This window comes from Lepisosteus oculatus, chromosome 4 (assembly GCF_040954835.1).
Source record: "Lepisosteus oculatus isolate fLepOcu1 chromosome 4, fLepOcu1.hap2, whole genome shotgun sequence".
Lineage (NCBI taxonomy): Eukaryota > Metazoa > Chordata > Actinopteri > Semionotiformes > Lepisosteidae > Lepisosteus > Lepisosteus oculatus.
Window position 1 is genome coordinate 18,706,567 of NC_090699.1, and position 22,497 is coordinate 18,729,063.

General features: G+C 41.4%; 1 protein-coding gene across 12 annotated transcripts in view; it reads right to left on the bottom strand.

Annotated features, from left to right (window-relative positions):
* The window catches only part of dlg5a (discs, large homolog 5a (Drosophila)), a 58,871-nt gene that overhangs the window by 13,453 nt on the left and 22,921 nt on the right, over positions 1-22,497 (bottom strand). For 5 of the 12 annotated variants that reach the window (XM_069188891.1, XM_015346372.2, XM_015346377.2 and 2 more), the window contains exons 2-17: positions 21,110-21,178; positions 17,396-17,564; positions 16,533-16,676; positions 13,911-14,094; positions 9,577-9,836; positions 8,183-8,495; positions 7,646-7,876; positions 5,761-5,945; positions 5,333-5,458; positions 4,584-4,716; positions 4,332-4,459; positions 4,051-4,226; positions 3,712-3,833; positions 3,114-3,206; positions 563-1,543; positions 65-194 (exon numbers count right to left, since the gene is read on the bottom strand). In XM_069188891.1, coding sequence (XP_069044992.1) covers positions 65-194; positions 563-1,543; positions 3,114-3,206; positions 3,712-3,833; positions 4,051-4,226; positions 4,332-4,459; positions 4,584-4,716; positions 5,333-5,458; positions 5,761-5,945; positions 7,646-7,876; positions 8,183-8,495; positions 9,577-9,836; positions 13,911-14,094; positions 16,533-16,676; positions 17,396-17,564; positions 21,110-21,178 — 3,444 coding nt within the window. The remainder of the gene's footprint in view (positions 1-64; positions 195-562; positions 1,544-3,113; positions 3,207-3,711; positions 3,834-4,050; positions 4,227-4,331; positions 4,460-4,583; positions 4,717-5,332; positions 5,459-5,760; positions 5,946-7,645; positions 7,877-8,182; positions 8,496-9,576; positions 9,837-13,910; positions 14,095-16,532; positions 16,677-17,395; positions 17,565-21,109; positions 21,179-22,497) is intronic. The other 7 variants (XM_015346380.2, XM_069188890.1, XM_069188889.1 and 4 more) reach the window with 4 other exon arrangements.

The window sequence follows — 22,497 nt, forward strand, 5'->3', positions numbered from 1 at the left end:
AATACATGAAAGAATGCTTTGTACCCAGAATTAAGTTTGATTACATTTTTAACATGTAACTCACTTGCTGCCATTGCCCCATTGTAGACAACTGGCACAAATCCCACACTGTGCCTATGTGAGCGTTTTGGGGAGTATCGCACCAGTTCATGGGGATCAGGAGACTGCGGTTCTTCACTGGAATAACTCTGCACCTTTCCAAACACACAAGAGCTCATTTTAGAACTCCCTTAAATGGTTACATGTAACACGAAACGCATAATAGAGGAAAACACAATCATGCATTTCCAAAATCTACAAATACAAACAGTACCAAACCAACACTTCTCCTTGATGAACACGTAGTTAATCATCATAGTTTAAAAACTGTTCCTGGACTGGCATTGCTTTTGGAGGCAACTGATGCTCCCCAGGTGAGCAAACATTTATATTATATATCGTTGCCCCCTCCATAAAGGATGTGCAGATTGACACGGTTGTTGCAGGAAATGAAAAGATAGTATTATACAAATTCTCAGAATATGACAGTATAACTATCGCATCCAGCTCAGTTGTGGATTACCTGGAGTGTTGGGACAGGAACAGGCAAAGGGGTCATTTTATGCCTTAGTGCAGGGGCTGATTTTGGCCTGGGTCTCTTCACCTCAGGCTCCTCAGCCCTCTGCCGGCCAACATCGTCGTCACAGGACTTCCTGGAAGTCAGGGCCTTGCCTTCCGCTGTGCTCTCCACGAAGTAATGATTGCCATTCCGGTCACGGCCCTCCAGGACAGCTTCTGCTTTCGTCCCCAGGGTAACGGGGGACTGTGCAGGGCTTGCGGCTGGCGACCCGGTGGTGATGGTGGAGTCAGAAGCGGAGCTCGTCTGCTGCTTGTGTTTGAACTTGAAGGAGTCGCTCCGGGTGGGGGGAGTTGGTGGTGTCTGCATCACCTCCACCTTCGAAGCCTGTGGGGAATGTGCTGGCAGCTGGGCGGGAGACAAGTAGTTCATGGCTGACGGGGCCTCTGGCCTTTTAAAAGTGTCAGTGTCAAATATAGATTTCCTCGATTTTGGCGTCTTAAATATGGAGAGTTGGGCGTTTTCCGAAGCCGAGACATCAACCATCATTTTTGGCCAGGTGCCGCCGCTGTGCTTTAGGCGAAGCCCCTTCTCCAACGTGGTTTCCATCATAATGCAGTCGGCAGCCGCAGGGTCAAAGGTGAATCCACGTTTCTCCAAGTTGACCATCCCAAAGCAGCGGTCTGGGAAGATGTCAGCACTGAAGGGCCCCGGGCTGTGCTCCACGGTCCGCTGAGAGCCCGTGTGCAGAGAGCCAGTGGAAAACGGTTTCTGACTGCAAAAAGAGCCGTCCTCCGAGTCGCTCCGGTCCTTCTTCCCTTCCACACCCTCTGGGTTGAAAATGTCCGTTTGGGTTGAGCTGTTATGTTTCAAGTTTCTGCTATTCCGCACATGCAGCTCAGATGAGTGAACCCTGCAATTGGAGGTTTTCTCCAAGTCTCTTAGGTTTTCAAATATGTTCTGTCCAGAGGAACTCTGTGGGAAGAACTAGATAAAAAACTGAAGTGGTCAAGCTTACAAAAAGCATTTCTTAAAAGACAAAACATCTTTCCTGACTAATAAAGTAGGATAAAAAGGATGGCAGACATTATGCAGACATGAAATTTACTCTTCCTTTATTCTATGAGCAATCATTACCAAGACGTGTTGGCCGATATACAGTACATATATTTTTCTCATGGATCATCACTTCCATCTTATTTTCCAAGTTTGTTGAAACATTTAAATATTTAAAATGTTATCTATATAGTAAATATAGATACTTCACGTTTCCCTGAAGTGGACTAACCATGTTCCCACTGCTTCACTACATGTGTGAAATGAAGTCATGTTCTATTTTTCAATTCAAACTTGATCGTCTCCTGGGGGAAAGTCCAATACAACAAAAACCACCATCACCAACAAAGAGGTCAGGAGAAACAATATTTCAGGAAATTATGTTACGTTAATGAATGAAACTGTATAGATGGTGAACAATCTCCCAAGTCTATTACCATTACTCCTTGACGTACAGAGGTGTCTTCCACATGGACGTAATGTAAATTCCAAATATAAACAGCTCACACACAGGCAAGCACAACAACAAAGCTTGACTCACCTGATTCCAGAATCCCAGGTGAAGGTTATCAGCCGACCAAACATGAGGAAGAAGGAAAACGGACATCAGCTCACTGCCATAAAATTGTATTCAATACAGTGTATTCTGTCTTAATGTGTTCATTCTGTCTTACTGGCCTGTGCAACATTCTCCAATATTATCCATTACTGATTTGTGCTCTCCACCCTTGTCTGATTTGCCTCTGCAATTCATGGTCTAGGCATGGGCTTGTGTGATATCACTGATCGGTGTTTCAATGACCTGAGGAACTTGGGATTCAGATGGGTGGGTACTGAGTTATTTTTGGACTTGAGGAAGATGCCAACTGCATGTTGCTTTTGTCCACTTGTTTTCCCCTAATAACAGAAGTAAGGTTTCAAACAAGAGGAGGCCATTCAGCCCATCTTGCTCTCTTAGCAGTTAGTACATAACTGATCCCAGAATCTCATCCAGCTGTGTCTTGAAACAAACCAGGGTTCTTCAACATGCCTGCATAGCTTGTTTTACACTCCAATAACCTTTTTTCGAACCATTCCTCCTTTCACCTCAATTCTTATGCGCATATCCAGTTTGTTTTTATTCATTTTGCACTGTTGTTAAAGCCTCACAATATTTTAATGCCATACCCCCAGACATCTGCCTGTTTCTTCCCTTTTGCAACACGTTCTGAGGATCTTCTAGGGAGATGCCTTGTTTGTATATTTCTACGACATCCAAAATTAATATTCAACCATGAGGGAAAATAAATAAGGCAAATGACAAAGCAAACCAAAGTCAGGCTGTATAATATTTTTCCAGTAACTGGATCAGCTACTGATGCTGTACAGCTCTCCTTTCCACTCTGCTCCCTCCCAGTCTTGCCAAAGGCTTAATTCTCAGACCCTTGCATTTGTCCCTGACCACATTATCTTGGGATCCAATTCTAAGTGATTATGAAACAACAGGTTGAACATCATTCACCTTGATGAGCGAAAGACTCAGAGAATCCCTGCAGTTCCGTAGCAAAGCTTCACACTCAGTCAGTGATTTGTTATCTAGTGCAATTCCATTAATCTGGGGGAAAAAAATAGGTCAGCACTGTTGGCAGAACCAAAGCATGATGGGTTTTCATTTCTTCTGCATTAACCACAAAACGTATGCAAGCTAGAGGGAAGAGCCCACAACTATAAAAAATGTTTTGAAAAATACTAAAACTGACATTAGATTAACCATTTTCTCTTAGTGCAAGAAATGTGATTAAATTATACTTCCATGTACAACGCACACTAGATCTCTTTTTAACTGGACCAAATGCCTAATGTAGTTAGTGGAAGTTGAGGTTTCTTGTCTGAACACCTTGTCCTACCCCGGAAATGGGCTGCAACTAAACCGACTAGGACATACACACAATGTATGAGCACATCGCTGCCTGAAAAGGCTAAACCCTCTTGTTTAACCTCTGCCATGCACAGCTCCAAAGCACAAAGGTGGTTAAGTCGTAAGTGAAATGTCAGACTTCAAAGAGTGTATATTCAACACAAACTGTAAGGTAAGGTTAGGCGATTGGCTCAGGACTCACAGCAATGAGTCTGTCTCCAATAGTAAGAGATCCTTCTTTAGCAGCTGCACTTCCAGGTACAACAGCAGCCACAAAAACACCAGCTTCCAAGCCAATTCCACAATCTGCAAATACAGACATTTCTGTATAAACACAAGTATAGACTGAGATTAGGAACGTGATCATATTCATATCATACTCATGAATAAAGAACATTTTTTAAAAGCCTTTGCAAAATAGCTTCTAGCAACAGGAAATGCATCTAAAACATTAACAGAATCACATAGTATTTTGCAAAAAAAAAAGTTTATTAAACTGATAATACAATTTCCTAAGTACAGAATCAAGGAAACAATTTACCTTTGTGTCCAACAAGGTTAATATGTACAGGAGTGACAAGTCTTCCACCCAAAGACTTCCTTCTGCGGACAACCATGTTGATCACTCCTCCTCCAGTCAGCACGGCTTTGATGACCTGCTTCCTGTCCTTGTTAGTAAGGTCTACATCATTAATCTTCAGTAGCCAATCATTCACTCTGAGGACAGAAAGCATATCAAAATCAAAGCCTGATTCTTAAAGGCTCAACTCACTCGCCCGCATATCTACTGTATCTTTTAAACTTGAAAATCTGTTAATTTACCTCAACCTTCCATCTGCAATACTTCCTTTATCCACTCTGGTCACAAATATTCCACAATCTCCAGGCAAGTATGGGTCATTAACCCCTTCTGCTACGTCAAACCCAAGAGCTTTTAAATCCATGTCTTCCTGTTGAACAAACATAGTAGTATAACACAACACACACCAAAGCCACGTGGTGCTGTTACTGAAGTACAAAATGGCACTCAGACGAGAGTGAAAATCGAAGAAAAGTTAAGGGAAAAAAAATTACCCTGTCTTTCTCAAATTCAACCACTTCTGTTTCCCACTCCAAAGAGTCTGTGTCGATTGCTGAATCATGCGAGTTGTGAGCCATTAACTGCCGGAACCGGGCCTCCTTTTCCAACTGGTTCTCCATCTTTTCTCTGAGAAATGCAAATGAAAATGGATTTGCCTAGAAAACCAGACATCTTTGTGTTGTTTGGTGTGGTTACTAAAGGCAGCATCGCAAAATATCAAGAACAGAGTTGAGAACGCTCAAGATTTGGACTGGAATTTTAAAGGACTAACAAATTCTAAATCCACTAGGCACTTTAATTTTTCACTTAAGTCTATTTGTCAGTGTGCTGAATGCATGAACCGAAGACAAATCAACCAGGCATTATAGCATGAGCATATTTAGACGACACATTCTAACTGTTTATAAGCAGTAATCTATTTATTCTTTCTTCAAGAACTGATGAACACCATGTAAGGCAAAATAGAGAAAATCTGCAGAAACGTGACGAGATGCTGATGGCACTGATTAAAATGTTCTACACGATTACACCAGTAGATGGAGCTCAAGGCCACCGCTGATGCTTATCCAGCTATATCATCAACAGTGCCAAGGTCAAAATCTGCTTCTGAGACAAAGGGAAAGAGGGAAGGAACGGCACCAGAGGAAAGCAAAAAAAACATAAGCTGCCATCTTCAGGCTCCGTGGTGTGGTGGGGAGGGGGTATGGCCAATAAAAAAGCACTGCAGAAATCAGTGACCCACTTCAGCTCCTTGAGCTCCCGTAAGGCATCATTCCTCTGCTTCCTCATGTCGTCAAGATTGCGCAGAGCCTCTGCCAGATCGCTCACTGCCCTGTCTCGCTCCCTTCGCAGGTTATCGCACAGCGTCCTGGGCAAGGGAAAGGAAACACAACTTGTCGCTAAGGAGATCCGTCCCGCTCTGTCACATCCCCTTTAGGAAGATTCAGTTTACATCATCACTCAGGAAGATTCAGGTCTTAAGCACTGAAGTCACAAACAAAAATCTGTTGAAGAGCTAGATTTTTAAAAGCCATTAGCAATGGTGTCAGGTGGCATATTGATTTTTGGTAAATTGCCACTGGTGTGCTTTTTATACATGCAGGCCGCCTGATGGCTTATCCTTTATTCCCGAGAACGGACGGGACACTTTGCACCCCCCGTCAGCATTACCGTATGCTCTCTCTTTCCGCTACTATCTTGTCCCTCTCCTGAAAGGCCCAGTCCCTCCGGCACTTGGCCACTTCTGCCTCCTGCACCGCTTCCTTCAGCTCCTGGGTCATGGCCTCGTACTGCTTCCTCAGCATCTCAATCTCTTTGTTAGCTCTCTCCATGTCCAGTGTCGCCGAGTCTTGCTTCTAAGAAGTGGAAACGAAAAGGCAAACACATGGGTGCTTCTGACTGCCTGTGGCGAAATAACGTTTCTTAAAGCTTTTCTATCATAAACATGGCTGTCATTACAGCTGGAAGAGAAACTTCAAACCTTTCAGCCTAGTTGAGCGGCAGCACTAGGACAGAAGAAATTACTGAGAAGTTTTCACTGAGAGCCAGTCTTAAGAGATTAATCAGGTTCAACATTTTAACAAACTATTACATGCTCTAACCTCAAACTATAATAATGAAACATTTGCATAAACAACTCATGTAGCCCCGTATATTCAGAAGTAAAAAGATTTCACTGTAAAATCAACAAGCACACATTCTCCTGGAGACCCCCTGTGGAATGATGGAGTCAGTGCTGCTTAAAATGAGGAAGCAAATCTTTTAAAGATTCTTTATAGATCAAGAAGCATTTTACAGCTCAGGAATTCATTCAAAACCTTTACAGTTTGCAACCCAAAACCTGGGGCATGTGATTGACAGTGTCTGTAAGCTGATGCAGATGCAGCAGTGAGGGAAATGTTTGAAAGTTAGACAGCTTGTCCGCTCCAGCTACTGATAGACAGGAACGTCAACAGATAAAAAGGGGGTACTCATAGATAAACCGATTGGAAAGAGTCTTCTGAGGAGGCTGCTGCCAACTCTACTTTTTTACACCAGCAAAACAGATGAATGAGCCAAGGGGAGTGTCCTTCATATTGACAATGTTCAGCAGAACACAGCTGGGTTATGTATGTTATTGGTAGCGGCCTATTCTGGTATTTTCAATGAAAAACTTAATAAACAGAACGTGGTGTTCAATAATAAAGTTTTGTCCACCGCTATGATCTGCCTTTTATGTCAACCAACATCAGAACAAGATTTCGTTTCTGAAGATGGCAATACCCCAGCACGTTTCAGGCTGACTCGCCGAGACGGCAGAGGACGGCTTTTTAAATTAATCCCACCACAGCGTTTTTGGGTGCCAACAGTGGAGAAAGATCTCAGAAAAAAAATTAACCAATAAGAGGCTGCCCTCAAGATGAACAGCACCATCCCTAAAAGTGAACCAGGTTCAGAAGTGACAAGTAAATAAACATTTTATTTTTAACAAATTCTTTTAAATACATTTCTCATTGAAAATACCATGACATTTGTTTATAGAGCACAAGATGACAAGATGAATGGAAAACAATCTCTCTTTGCTGCACTAGGGCAGCCTAGTATGTATGAGGCCTATTCAAATGAGGGGGCACGGAACAAATTTTTGATATTAGATTAGTTTTGCTCTTATTCGGGGGGCTCTTAAGTGGCTCTAGACTGCAAGAGAGCCACCCTGAGTGCAGGAAGAGCCACACTGGATTCTGAACTGTCTTACTGCTGGGATTCCCCAAGTAGCACAGTAAAACTGGGCACGTTGGGAGGACGATGCTTGTAGTGCGGTGGAGAGGCCAGCTGACTGGACAGCACACAGCTTGGGAGGAGGCCGTGCATGTAAGAAGGGCTGAACGAATTCAACAAAAGCACATTCTCCACCTGTGCGGGATCAGAAAATACCACGGAACTGTTTTCCCCATGAAAAACTAACGAGGATGGACATGATGGATGTGGGGGGGGGGAGATGTTTAATGAGATGTCAGAGTGATCATTTAAGTCACCATAAACATGCCTTTCAAAAGCATTTGAAGGAATGCCCAACCTGTCTAGCCTGATAATACTCTCGCAGGAGCTGGTCTCTCTGGATAATGGCTTCTGTCCTCTCTTTCCTGGCCACGTCTCTCTCTTCCTTCACAGTTTCAATGTCCTTACAGGCTTGATTCAGCTCCTTCTGGGCCTCTGCCTTGTCCTTAACTTCATGGCAGTATTTCTCCAGTAACTCATTTCTCTCACAGATTGCTCGATCGCGATCTACTAATGCGGAATTTAGTTCCTTAAACACAAACAGAACACAATTTTAGCCATGACTGAAGGCCAGAAAACACCTTACAGCGTTAAGGTCTTTGGCAGCTTGTATAGAACACATGGGAAAAGCATCAGTATCAAGAATACAATTTACAAATACAGTGCAAGATTAAGAAACTATGGTACCAGTTCAAGTACAATCACTGTGGATGCCCATTACAGAAGGCCATATTTTAAAGAAAATGTAAACATGCCAATGCAAAATGAAATCAAATCTGGGCTTTCTATTGAGTTCACTAAGTGTAAAGGTGTCCATGTGCAATGGCCCTCTTACTTGTCGAAGTGCTTCCATCTCTTCGCTGGCCACTTTCCTCTCCGAGGACGTGTTCTTGAGCTTGGCTTCTGCGACCTCCAGCTCTGTCTGGAGCTTGTCCACCTCCTTGATGACCTGGTCCCTCTCGCTCATGATCAGGCGGTACTCGCTGAACACCGAGTCCCGCTCCTCCTTGTACTTCTCACAGTCCTTCGCCGCCTTCAGCTGCAGCGTCTTGAAGCGCGTCGCCTCCGACTGCAGCCGCTCCACTTCCCTTTGCAGCTCTTTATTCTGGGCGGCCGCCTTGCTCAGCTCCTGCTGGATCGCCTCAAACCTGGAGGGGGGGAGAAGGGTTTAGAGCAGGGAGCTGTGCCCTGCGGCCAGGCCAGGGCGTACCTGAGCAGGGCTCTGCTGCCAAACTGGCAGGGAGGTGGGGTTACTGCAGACTAATCTGGTCCGCCAAAGCATTCCACCACTCACTCCCAGATACGCATTGACGTCTATGCCGTCCAGCAGCCATATCATCCTGCAACTCACAACTGGCAACCCACTGAAGCTCAGCAGGTGTGAGCCCGGTCAGTTCCTGGACGGGAGACCTCCTGGGAAAAACTAAGGCTGCTGCTGGAAGAGGTGTTAGTGGGGCCAACAGGGGGCGCTCACCCTGTGGTCCATGTGGGTCCTAATGCCCCAGTATAGTGACGCGGACACTTTACTGTAAACAGGTGCCGTCCTTCGGATAAGACGTAAAACCGAGGTCCTGACTCTCTGTGGTCATTAAAAATCCCAGGGCATTTCTCGAAAAGAGTAGGGGTGTAACCCCGGTGTCCTGGCCAAATTTCCCATTGGCCCTTACCAATCATGGCCTCCTAATAATCCCCCTCTATGACTTGGCTAGATTACTCTGCTCTCCTCCCCACTGATAGCTGGTGTGTGGTGAGCGTTCTGGCGCACTATGGCTGCCGTCACATCATCCAGGTGGGGCTGCACATTGGTGGTGGTGGAGGAGAGCCCCCATTACCTGTAAAGCTCTTTGAGTGGAGTGTCCAGAAAAGCGCTATATAAGTGTAAGCAATTAAATAATAATAATAATAATAATAATAATCATAATTATTATTATTATTATCCTGCATAATATTTTAAAACTGCAAGCAGATGCTATCATATCAATGCATTTTGATTTGCACATCAGTCTTCCTAAATAAAAGGTAAAAAAAATGAAAAGGCATCAGTTGAAGCTATTGTGCACGAGGCCGATCTGTAATCACCCCTCCACATCTTTCACAGCTCTTACTGAGGCGCTGAGCAAGGAGTACATCCGTACCCAGGCACCCTGGCAGGCGAGCCAGCCCTAGCAGAGGACGGGCGGACGTGCAGAAAGAAGGTTTAAGCGTGCCAAGAGTGACCAGCTACTCCACCTTCGCAGCGAAGACGAATACTGCTGCTGGTAGTGTATCGCCGCGTCCCTTTGCTTCATCAGCGCGTCGACCTGTTTCTGCAGCCGCTGGTTCTCCTCCTCCACCTGCTCCAGCCGGCTCAGGTCAGTGTTGTGGTTGGCCACCTTCTCGTTGTACCGTTTCCTCAGAGCCTCGTAGTCTTTCTTCACGCCGTCCAGCTTGTCCACCGCGGTGTCGTAGAGCTGATTGAGAATCTCCGATGACCCGTTCTCTCTCATCACCTGGAGGTGGAGAAATCGCGTTCGTCTGTGTAGCCTGGTCTCTGTTCCGCAGGCATGACGTTGGAACAAAGAGATGCACGTCTGCATCTTCATTTATTTTGGAGTCCTTTCATTTTAGCCTTTGTGTAGTTTTAACTATAAAACAATTTGCTTTATGCAGCTTGAGCAGTAGGTGGCAATATTGCACTACAATTCTTTTTCTCAAAGTCAAGATTTTGAAGGGTCAAAAATTGACTTATAAAGTATACATAACCCCAATGTAAATTAAGCATAGTCTCCAATTAGGAAAATTGTTCTACCGTGTTTCCGCCACTAAAATCCCTGTCAGACCTGTGAGTTAGGCTATTCTAAAATGAAACCCATAAAAGCCTTTCAAGTTGTCAATATGCAGGAATCATAGCTATAAGAGTAAACCTATAAAGGTGTCAGGAGTTTTATTTAAAATAATCATACTGATGAGCGGATCTCATCATGCAAAAGCACAAACAACACACAACGGAAACAAAAGAAAATGGGAAAATGAAAACCACTGCCAACTAATTTTGTGAAACCAAGAGTAGGACTAAATTATTCATTAAAGTCCTTAGTGAACAAACAAGTCTTTAACCAAAATTTGAACATTTCTGGAGTCAGAGAGCCTGTGGTGGATATGTGCAGTGTACTGCACACAAGGCGCTCTGTCACCCATTGTGTAGAGCCTGGTGATCAGTAGAAGGCAACGCCTTATATCAGCAGATTTCAGATTAAAAGCTGTACTATAGTGTAGGTAAATCCTCAAGATAACTAGGCAACTAAGTGGCTTATATGTGAAGAACAGAAAATTAAAGTCTAATCTAAACTTCACAGGGAGCATGTGCAATTTACACAGCATGGAAGTTTCATCATGACGCAGAGTACTTAAGGTTAGCATATGAGCAGAGTACTATAACACTGGGAAAAGCCTGCTGTGTTAAACCACATAAAATACTGTCAATTTTAAACTTGCTATCAAATTAATATTTAGTATCTCCACACATTCTTGAAAGGAAAAAATTACAACGAAGCTGTAATCTCCATCTAAATGATATTATTGTTTGTGCACTCCAAACTTCAAAACTCCAGGCATTTAAACACAGTCTGACACTAAAAGTAGTCGCAGTATAACACAAACCTCTTTCTGTCCCAAGGTTTACAGAGATTCAATCTGTAGCTAATTTAAGTAACTGATCCTTTGTTCTGTGACTATGGATGCTACCCCCTCCACCTCCCATGAACTCTTCTTTTACAAAGTCCCCCCTGGAAATGTGACAACCTAACAGCTACATACAGTTCAAATCAACTCTTTCTTTCGCCCCTGCAAAGCTTTCTTGTTCTCTTCTGAACTTTAAAGGCATTAATCAAACACACAGCTTTGTTCTCTCTGAATAGAGGCTATGAACCCTGAATGAAGGGGTGAAAGAAGGGTGACTGAATCATTCTCTTAACCTTTTAGTGTCATTAAGACTACAGCAAATTAGTCATTATCTCCACAGAATCCACTGGAGGGAACAGAAAAATAGCAGGAGATTTTCTGAAACACAAGGAAAAGGTTAAGGCAAATGGCAAACTTTAAACGTCAGAAAGGTGACATTGCACTTCATCAGTGTTACACAATTAACGTCTCTTTGTGCATACTTAAAGCAAGTGTGCATCTTCCGAAAGAAGAGGACCAGACGAGAACAGCTTTTAGCACTTCTTCAGTAGTGTAATAAATGTGAGCCCCTATTTTCACAGACACTCTCCAAGTAAATGTCTATTTTTACTGCAGGTCTAGCACACTTGAGAACCAAGACAGCTGCTCTTACACACTGAAGTCTTGTATTTAGCAAACTTTTCAAAAATACTGAAAGGTTCCGTGTTGAAAATTTCAGTTTGTATTTAATAATTCTTTTTTTCAGTGCAGGAAATATTGTGATCTCACTATACTGCTAAATGGCCTTGTATGTACAGTAACAAATGGTATCTGAGAATGTCCAAAAAGCATCTTTTTTTAAGATACGTCTTGGTTAATATAAACATAAATATCCGCTTTAATAAAGCAGATATCACTCATGTAAGGTCCTAATTTCAAAGTAGTACTTTTTCCCTTCATTGCTTGAGTAATATAAAATCAGAAATAAATTAAGATGGTGCATGTTAGGGATACAGCTATTGTTAAATTAACCCTTATTGCAGTGATTATTTCCCTACTATCCTGAAAAGTATTTCACTTGTAGTTCTTCATGGGAAAATAATATAATCTCACTGCACAAACTTTCATTACTTTAAGATTGAGCGCATACTGGACCCGGTTCTGCTGAGCTATAAGCGTTGTCAAGAGCCCACTTGTTATGCCTTTAACATAAGACTTAGTGTTATTTTGTTAGCTCCCTACACACCTACATGTTATTTGTGTTCTTTGGACTCTGGCCTTCTGTCAATACCCAAAACGAGGCTCTGAGCCCTGGGAGACAGTGCTCTCTGGTGCTCTCTGTTATAATTCACCGCCTTGGAGCAACATGTTTCAGCCATACTACATCTTGTAAGTCACTCAGCATGTTCACTTCCTGTCTTACGTCTTACTTTTATGCACTGGCTTTATAATCTGTTTAATACAGTAATTTGCATACAAATTATCGCTATTGATTTTTACTTTGTCCCATTTTCTTGCAAAGTGCCATGAGATTGTGCTCTTTGAAAGGCACCATATAATAACATAATTCCTACTTCTGCACTACTTCCCTTTTTGTTTTAGGTATAGGAGGATTTTAACTGCCATGTGGAATGAAGGCCTTTGAGGCTTGTAAACAACATAGGGTCTTAGTTTAAAAAAATTAAGTGAAAACTACCATTTCACAGCCCTTTCTTCACAAGCAATTGACATTAACAGAAAATACAAGCACATGATAATTTCAACAATACCTTACATGTGATATTAAGTGGACTGTACAATAAATGACCAATATGTATTACAGTCCATAATAAGAGAGCAATATATTAATTAAATGCCCTCATAGAGAGCTTTTGTCTTTTTACTGTCTGATAAGTAGGGAAAAAATGAAATGTAGTATCTCTGTGAATGAGAAAACTCTTGTTCCAAGATGCCAACTCGCATCCTTCCCTTATACTTCACTGTATTTGAAGGGGGAACTGCAATCCCAATTTCTTAGAGCAGTTATTAAATCTCGGTAACAAAATAAAGTCATTGATGGTATTGCAACATTCTACAAATTCTAAATTAAGCACAAAATCGTGAACTTTGTGAAAGTACTGTAAGTCTCCATGAAGTATTACATGATCTGGCCCTTCCTGCTCACTAGTCACTGTAATGACTACTGTAACGCAATGTACAAGCAAATAAGTACAGGTTGTACAGCAGACATTTCAGCTCAGACATGTCCCAACGTTTTCTAAATGCTGAGTTAACAAAACCATCCCGAAATTGAGAGCAATATTTCTATTGAATTAAAAGAGGTACATTCACAAGCCTACCGGTTTACAACGTAATAGGGCCGGTTCACTTCATCAGGAGCTTTGCAGCCTCATTCTGAATTGCAGAATATGGCACATACAGTACCTGGAAATTGTCTATTTTGTGGTGTAAATGTGAGGTTTTATAAATGTGAGGAGCAGTGCTCTGTGGCTAAGGATCTGCACCTGTGGCTGGAATGTTGCTGGTTCAAATCCCGCGGCCGGCAGAGGAATCCTACTGCATTGGGCCCCTGAGCAAGGCCCTTGACCCCAGCTGCTCCAGGGGCGCTGTACAATGGCAGACCCTGTGCTCTGGCCCCAAGCTTCTCTCCCCGTCTGTGTGTCTCATGGAGAGCAAGTTGGGGTATGCGAAAAGACGAATTCCTAACGCAAGAAATTGTACATGGCTAATAAAGTGATCTTATCCTATCTTTACAAGTTAACGTGTACATTCTACTTTTCTTGCGGTTGAAATGCCCCCATCAATGCTGATTCATTCCAATCCCAAAATATAAAAACAGCGCTGCGGTTTCCCCTTTTCCTAAGGCGCTCTCTTTCGTGTTGGAGCGCCCACTCCCCCGCCGGGCCGGCCCTGGGGAGATCTACCTGCTGCTGCTGGAGCCGCATTTCTGCCACCTCCTTCTGGTCCTCATCGTGCCGCCTCTTCAGCTCCTCGCAGGTCTGCTTCAGGTGGTTGTGCTCGCGCACCAGCTGGGAGCTGTCCCTCTTCATGGCCTCCACCTCCTCCTTCAGCTGCGACTGGTCGCTCAGGAGGCGGCTGTGCAGGGTGCTGCAAACAGGGATCCCGGATAAGGGCAGGAAACAGGGAAACGTGTTCCGGAACAGCCGGCTACGGGCATTCCAGCAGTAACCCAGGTTTAGGGAAAAGTCTTTTTTTTTTTAAATCACGAACACAGTCAAGACAAGTGGTCTTCATGGCAACATCTTCACATAGCCAAGACCAACCTATTTAGCACAAACTGCGCATTTATCTATTCCTAAAACGCACAACATCAAGTCTTGTTTCATATGCATACTGTAACAAATTAAAAACATGACTTATGATTATTTGAACCAATTAACATGTTGCTTTCTTAATGCCTCTCGGTACTTAAAGTTTTAAATTCTCAGTCACTTGACTTGACTACACTGGACAATTGCGAAAAAGACCATTCTGTAATGACCCTTACAGAAAGCTGAGCATATTGTAATGTGTTATCACAGTGAGATACACAAGCAAAAGAATACAAAATCAGAGCAAGCATAAGTAGCAACTTAGTCTGTGTGACATTAGAACAGGCTGAATTTAGTGGGTAGTTTAACATGAATTACCTCTGTAAGGATGCCTGCTTTGATTTTTTTTCTCCAGTATTTTGAAAGAGCAGAAAAACTCCATCCCTCCTTTACAAAGTAAAGGAGAAAAGAGAGATCTCTTTCCACCGTAAAAGAACCCTTGAGGAAATTCTTTTTATATTATTATTGAAATTGCTTGATTGGTTTCTTTGATTATCCTTTTACAAAAAAGCAAAAGATGGATGACATCCAGTCACACTGAATAAGATCTTAAGGATTACTATCAGGCTCATCTATTCTATTTTCTACTTAATACCTCAGTATAAACAACAGCTGTAAAACAGTTGCAGAAGTAGTTACTGTTTACACTGAAATAAGAGTCTATAGACAACCCCTAATGGGGAAGCTTAAATATTTTCATGATCTCTCATCTCTCTCCAGCCTCCTTTTGTGTGCTTAACAACCAGCTGCCAGTTTCTCTCAAATGAAAGTACAGTGCGCTATCATTAAATGAATCACACTGATTATTCTGTGTCTGACATACCCTCAACACCAAGGAAAATCTAAATACAAACAAAAACAGTTCAGAACAAAATAGGCAATAGAAAATGCATGTGTGGTGACTATAACTCTGTGAAGACATAAAATAATATTGATCCAGTCTGTTAAGTACAACAGTAGACTGTGCAGCAAATGGAACATCAGCACAGATTAGGACAGTAATCCCAAATCATGGCAAGGAACAAAGCTTTTGAGAGCCCACTAGTTTACTATGGCACAGTCTTCATTCTTCTAGGAGGAAAAACAACTTACAAGGATATGTAAGGGATCACAATCACAGCTTCAAAACTGTTTACATTTTCTTTCGCGTCTCAAAATATTAAATTTGATTAATTTAATTCTCAAACTAGGGTAATTATTACACTGCACCACAGTACTTAAGGCCCTGCAGTAATAATGTGATAGAACATTGCTTCTAAGACTCAGCCAAAACCTCCTCCTCTGATCTAAAGCACTGATGCACAACTCTAGTCTCTCAGGGGCAGATCTTCTTATGAAGTTTGATCATTTTAAATCCTTACTGGGGATGCAGCACTGTTTTACAGAAAACCGCAGACCCAAGAGGCATTTGGCTCTTCAGAAGCAGAGTTGACATGCTTTATTCAGTTACAAACTACTGCTGGGTATTATGCACTGGTCTGGCAATTTCATTGTGCACTCTGAAAAGTCTTCTTATTTTTTTTTCCCAAGTGTAGCTAATAAATTAAAAGCAACAGCCTCCAAGTTGCTGAGCTAGGCAATATGTAGTGTTTCAGTCCCTGTTAGGTGAAGGAACAGCAAAGGATAAAACTATATATATAAAAATATTAAATAGCAGTTGAAATAAAAGGCAATTTGCTACAGAAGAGCTTTTGGCATCAGAGTGACAAAATAGGCTCATGTGATATTATGAACCACACAATTTTATGCAAGCAAGTCTGTTTTTAGTTTAAGAAAAACCATTATGATGCTAAAACTAATCTTAACTTATAAATTCAAAATAAGGAGATCTCACACTGAACAGATCATGTTTCCATTAGCATACTTTTAAAAAGGGACATGCCAACAAGCATAAAATCTTTTCTTTATAACTTATTTTCACATTTAACCAATCTTTTTTTTCCCCAGCAGGAAACCACTGTCACTTTAGAATATCCATTTTATTGTATTGTGTAAAAATGACCTGGAGTACAACATTTCAAATTTGTCTGGGGTGATTCTAGCAGAAAAGCAGGCATTTTGTTTGCAAAAATAAAGCAGCTGCCATTTGCTGCACACATTTAGACGCAGAACAACACAGAGAAGTCAGACTTCCTGCTGTGAGAGCTCAGCACAATTTACCCAGAAATGTATGTTTAACATCCGAAAGAAAGATAAAATAGGGATTGTACTTACTGGTAGAAATCTGCCTCTTTCACTGCCTCTTCACATCTCTTCAGTGTCTTAGTGTGCTGATTCTGTAGTGACTGCAGGTCTGCCATGACCTTCACACACTGGATCTTCAGATGCTCGTAATCATGGCTTGGTTTGGAATTTGGCCTGACAAGAAACAGTATCAGAACAGGAACCCTTATATAAAAATGTTCTCAGACTACAGGGAGAAGCATTCATTTGTGTAGTAATGCAGAAGATAACACATCAACAGCAAAAGAAACTTGGCGAAGACCGAATCACTACCCATAACAATTCAGGAAGTTAGAGGTCATTGACTTTATTTATGTCTTCAGGCCAGATGCATACATCATTGGAAATATGAGGCAAAATTCTTTCAATGGGTATTACAAATACATACCCATGTATAATAATGTCTATAATACATACCCATGTATTATAATACATGGGTATGTATTATAGACATACATTATATGTATGTCTATAATACGGATTGACAGTCCTTTGAATAAACAAGCAAAGATTCCCAGCATATGCAGTAAATCTTCTTATAAACTGCTCACCAATAAAATAAAAAACAAACATATTTGCATCTGTTTGGAAATGAAAAGTGTCCTGGCTTGACTGTTAGACTGATACTAACAATCAGAGCAGGACCAAAAGGAGAAATATCTGTAAAATTAAATTACGCAAGCTTGAAGACGGAGCTAGATGTCCCAGAACACTGGGGCACTGGACACGTCCACTGCACTCTCACTGCGATTAGACAAGACACCTGGAGAACTAGCCGCTCATTTTCACCGAGGCAGGCCGAGGGACCCTTTAGTCTTAAAGGCGCAGAACGGCCCTCCCGACGAGAGGCCTACCGACAGTCGTCGAAGGTGGTGCCAGGAGACGAGAGGGCCAAGCGCTTGCGCAGCTCGTCGCGCTCCCGGGTCACCTGGCGCAGCTGGAACAGGATGGTGTCCAGCTTTTCGCTCATCTGCCGGTTGTCGATCAGTGCTGGCGGAGGGGACGAGGCCTTACCGGTCGTCCCTGCAGGAGCAAACACGCGTCACACGCTCAGCCCACGAGGCGCACGAGGTGAAGCGCCGTCTTCCACCCCTTCCGACAGCATCTCTCTCTGCTGCGATTCAGACCAGACTTGGGGACAAAACGGGCACCTGAAACCCGTTCATTCACTGCCACTCTGAATTTCCACTGGCGTTGCAACTTATTCTTACATGCCATGGGAGTCCTGACTCCCAACCTTGGATCTTGAAGGTGAATTGTCAAGACCTGGAGGCAGTGAAGAAGGGATGAGCTGGTGCAGTTAAACTGAGCTTACCTCAAAGTTTCCAATTGACTAGCAGAAGAAATGAAAGGAAAGCCCCCTGGTCTCTACATGAGACCTGGAGATGGGAGCTACAGTTCTAAGCCATCTCACAAAAGGAAATCTTGAATTGTCATTGCACAGACCACCTTTTCATCTAAAACCATTTAATGTGTTAAGTGCAGGGCACAGGAACCAGCTGGACCAGGCCGAGTTGAAGAATCATGGCAGCAGCTGAGGCAGAGCTTTTAGGAATACAAGAACAAACACTGCAATCGAGGGGAGGCCCTTCACTTGTCGGGGAGCAGAAAATGACACCAGGATCTTTCACCTGCCTATTTCTTAAAAGAAGCCAGGGTGGCAATTTCAACAAAAGATGCGTGTTCCATACTCCCACAACACTAAGTTAAGAAGTGCGTCTTGTCCTCAGTTCTACAAGCACTGACCTGCGGTTTCTATTTAATCGAATGGGTTGTTTGTCACTTGAATACTAGAATCAGATCTGCTTGTGTCCTTCTCTGTTGAAGACTAAATTCAATTATTTTGAATTAAGACATTTAATTAATTCAATTAAGTCTGTCAAATTAAGACATTTAAGACATTTCCCTGAGACCAGGAATTCATTGGGGTTTGTATCTTTTTAGTAATGTGGTAATCAAAATTGTACGTAATATAAGGCATTACTAGTGGATCGCTCTAGTATCTTTGTCTAATTTTAACATAACATGCTCCAATTTAAATTATATGCTTTTAACTGTATATCCTAACATTGTTTACCTTTTTATTGCTTCACCACTGTCTAAAAGGCTTTAGAAAAAGTCAGAATTAACACAATTTTTTTCATGCTCTTGTGTTTCCCATTGCCTATGTTTTTTCTACCAGCATGTAAGACTCTGCACTTGTGCACATTAAATGCTATCTGCCAAGTGTGTGACCAGGCTTTTCTCTAATCTTGGATTTCATCGACAGTGATGCAGATTAAAAAATTAGCTTTACCTTAAGAAACATCTGCCCAACAGCACAACCCTTTAGCTGAAATCAAACTGAAGAAGAGGCAGAAGCCGCTAGCGGCAGCAAGGAAAACTGCTCCAGACAAATAATTAAGCAGCAAATATTTTTGGCATTGAGAACAGTGAAGTAATAATGTTGGATTCATAGGCCTTTTACATATTTTCCAATTACTTCCATTATCAGATGTAATCCCTCTGACTATTCAATTTACTTGTTGACTTGCCTAAACCTTTTTTTATACCATTTGATGCAATTTTTTTGCACCACAGGCTACTGACCATGCATGTATTTTGTTGTCTTTTAACCATCTATAGCCCTGTCTCACAGACTCCCACATGTCCAACACTGGGTCTCTTGCTGCGGCAGAGTTTTACCCTCTCTGGGGTTTGGAGGGGGCTGACGCCACGTCAAGGCTCAGCACATGGGCCGCAGCCCGCTTCAAAGGATCACTATAAAGATGATCACTGAACATACAGCACAAGCATGTGTTCTTGCTTCTCAAAAAATAGGTATTATTCAAATTTTCTGTAATAGGGAACTTTGACATTGAAGTCAAATGTTTTACTTTCTTTGTTTGCATCGCCTTTAATGTAAACTATTTCTTTCCTTGTAGCTGAGCATTTGCTGCACTGAAAGATATAACACAAAGCAGCTTCCCTTTTCTGAACCCCAGGTTCTGTCAAAGCCATCTCTTTATGTGCGTCCTTAAAGGTCAAGTGCTGTACATTGAGTGCCTGGTTTCTTTTCTACTGTCCTCACACCTTCAACTTCTTCACCTGCAGAGCACAGGCAGACAAACTCAATCTGTCGGAATCACCCACATTTCTGGCAAACTGGAGTCTTCAACGGCTTTATATAATAATGGCTTTTCATCCCACCCCCATCAAACTCCAGAAAGCAATCAGTATGCAGGTCACCTCTCCTGGCATGCCTCCAGGTGAGCACTGCTCTTTTCAAAAATGTACAGTGAGTGCCTCACTGTTTCATTAACTTGTGGCGTATTTACTTTAAAACAGACAGATGGACTGATACTAGTAATCTTTCACAGTTAAAAAAACACATTTACAAACCAAATGCTTGGAATCTGCATCTATGGTTATTTGACATGCAAAAATAATTCATAACATACTATCGTGAAATATATTAAATACGGCCTGTACATCATGCAATTTAGGAACAGGTAAAGGTTTAGTCCATTCTGAAAGGAAAAGAAAAGAGACACAAAGATTCGACTCTGAAGCCTTCTTCGGTGTGCATTTTATTTACAATACTATGATGTTGTAACATCTAATTTTGATCTGAAAGCACTGTCATTTTTTAAATTAAGGATGTCAGAATCAAATTATATTAGCCACAGTTATGTACACTAATTTATTTAATGGTGATGTATATAAATGGAGCAAAACAATAAAATGACTTTTTAAGCACTTCAGCAGTGGAGACTGTCTTTATCCCTTTTAACAAATCTACAAATACAGATTTAAGCAACTGAACTGGATACCCAAATACAGTTTTTTCAAATTCTAAACTTCTTTGTTGTGCTTCTTGCATAATATTTACCATTTGTTTATCTCTGTTGTGCATTTTACATAACATTTTACTATCAGCCTCTAATTTTATCATCTTCCTGCTTACACTGAAACTGCTGACATAAACATCGAGTCTGGAAAATGCTTTGTACTGCCACTTCTCAAACAGCTAACTGCTCTCCGTTAACAACACTGAGAGCACAAGAAGGGTTACAAAGTGGAGGAGGCCATTCTGCCCAACTAGCCCATTTGGCAATGAATAGCTAATTGATTCCAGGATCTCATCCTGCCCTTTCTTGAAATAAAAAACAGGGTATCAGCTTCAACAACATGGCAAGCTACTTCCATAACCCTTTGAATAAAGTAGTGGCTCCTGTTCCGTTTTAAATGCTGGTTTCAGCTTGTGTCCTCGGGTTCATGTAAAAATACAAGAATGGAATGTAACAGAAATGAAAAGAATACTTTAACAAAGTCCTCATGTCTACAACACCCCATGCAAGAGAGAACGTCAAGGATACTGGTTCAGACACTTCTATATGAGTTTGATATGAAACACAAAATATATTCTTAATAGCGGGAACATGATAAAGCAGGAGAAACTACATTATACCTACATTACAAACACAAAAGCCCAAGTCAATACAAAGCTACAATACTGGCACATAAATCTCAGCAGATTGTAGTTAATGGACTCTTACAAGGAGCACGTTTCTGTGGTCAGAACTCACCTATGCTGCTGAGAGAGCTGCTACTCTCCGAGTCTGATGGCATTGTAGACAACACACTGTAGGTGGACCCTGTAAACGGAAGATAAAAGAGCAGAAAAATATTCAACAATACTGTATTGAGCTGTATTTAAAACATAACATTTGTACAAAGCAACTGTCTATAGTCCCATATAATATGAAGAAATAAAACCGGTTGTCATAAACCACAAGCTGGAGTCAGCACTGTCACACATTTATATTAATTTGCTAACTTTTACATGAATCAGTTTAAAGTACTGTAGCAACTGTTTTAATTATATACATTTGACATGCACCATATTTATGCAAATTATGCTACATTGGACTCATTCTGCATATAAAGACAGGGAATGTTTGAGCAATGAATCCCATTTTTATTTAAGTTCCCTTGAAGCGCATGAAGCCGCCTCAAACATTTGCCTTTCAGAATTATTCTATTCAGCCCATTGCACAATAGGAAAAAAAACATTTCCATTTCTTTAACTTGAAAGGTTCCTCCCAAAACACAAATTATAGCCTTTGGGATTGACTGGGAAAAGATTAATTAACATGGAGACATTAAAGATGAGAAGAGGATTAATGGGCCCACACAGAAGTAGCGAGAGGTTTTTAAAAAGGAAGATGCTTCTGTCTTCTCCGACACATGGAGTTATTTAATTTTTTTTACTTATTTTTTCTTGGTAAAGCTGCTCCAGAATCATGGTTAAAAAGTAGCAATGTCTGATCAAATTAAAGAGCAGGAAAACCGAAGGCAAATAATGTGATTGCTCATACTGAATCATTTTAATACAATGCATTAGATCTTGCCGTTAAAAAATCTTTTAATGCATTTTTTTTTCCCCACAGATAAATTGAAACAGATGTTTTAATATTTTTCTCTGTAATATAAAATGTCAGCAACAATGCAATCCAACGCACAACCTAAAATTCACCAAGGACTATCAGCAAAAAAAAAGTTCAATGTTTATATGTATTCTGTTCAGTTGTCTATTATAATGAAACATATTTTAATGCTGACTGCCAAAAGATAACACTTCATCTGACGGTCTACAGTTATGAAAAAAGCAGTAAAGTATGTAGTACTGCAGTCAGATTTAAGGAACATCAAGGATGATGTGTTGGGATTAACATACCCAGCTTCAGACAGGTACTTCAGTTGACCCTAAATTAAGAGACCCTCTAAGTCTCAGGGAGCAAACAAGGAATCACAATTTCTCAAGTGAAATTAGCAAACTACAGTGAATAGTTCTAAGAACAGGTATTTTAAAATTGGCGACAGTTGCACAGGAGTTACAATAATACCATAGTGGAGGAATTCTATTTTTCTTTAGGATAAATGTCGTCAGGACCTTTTTTGAAGTATAGAACTA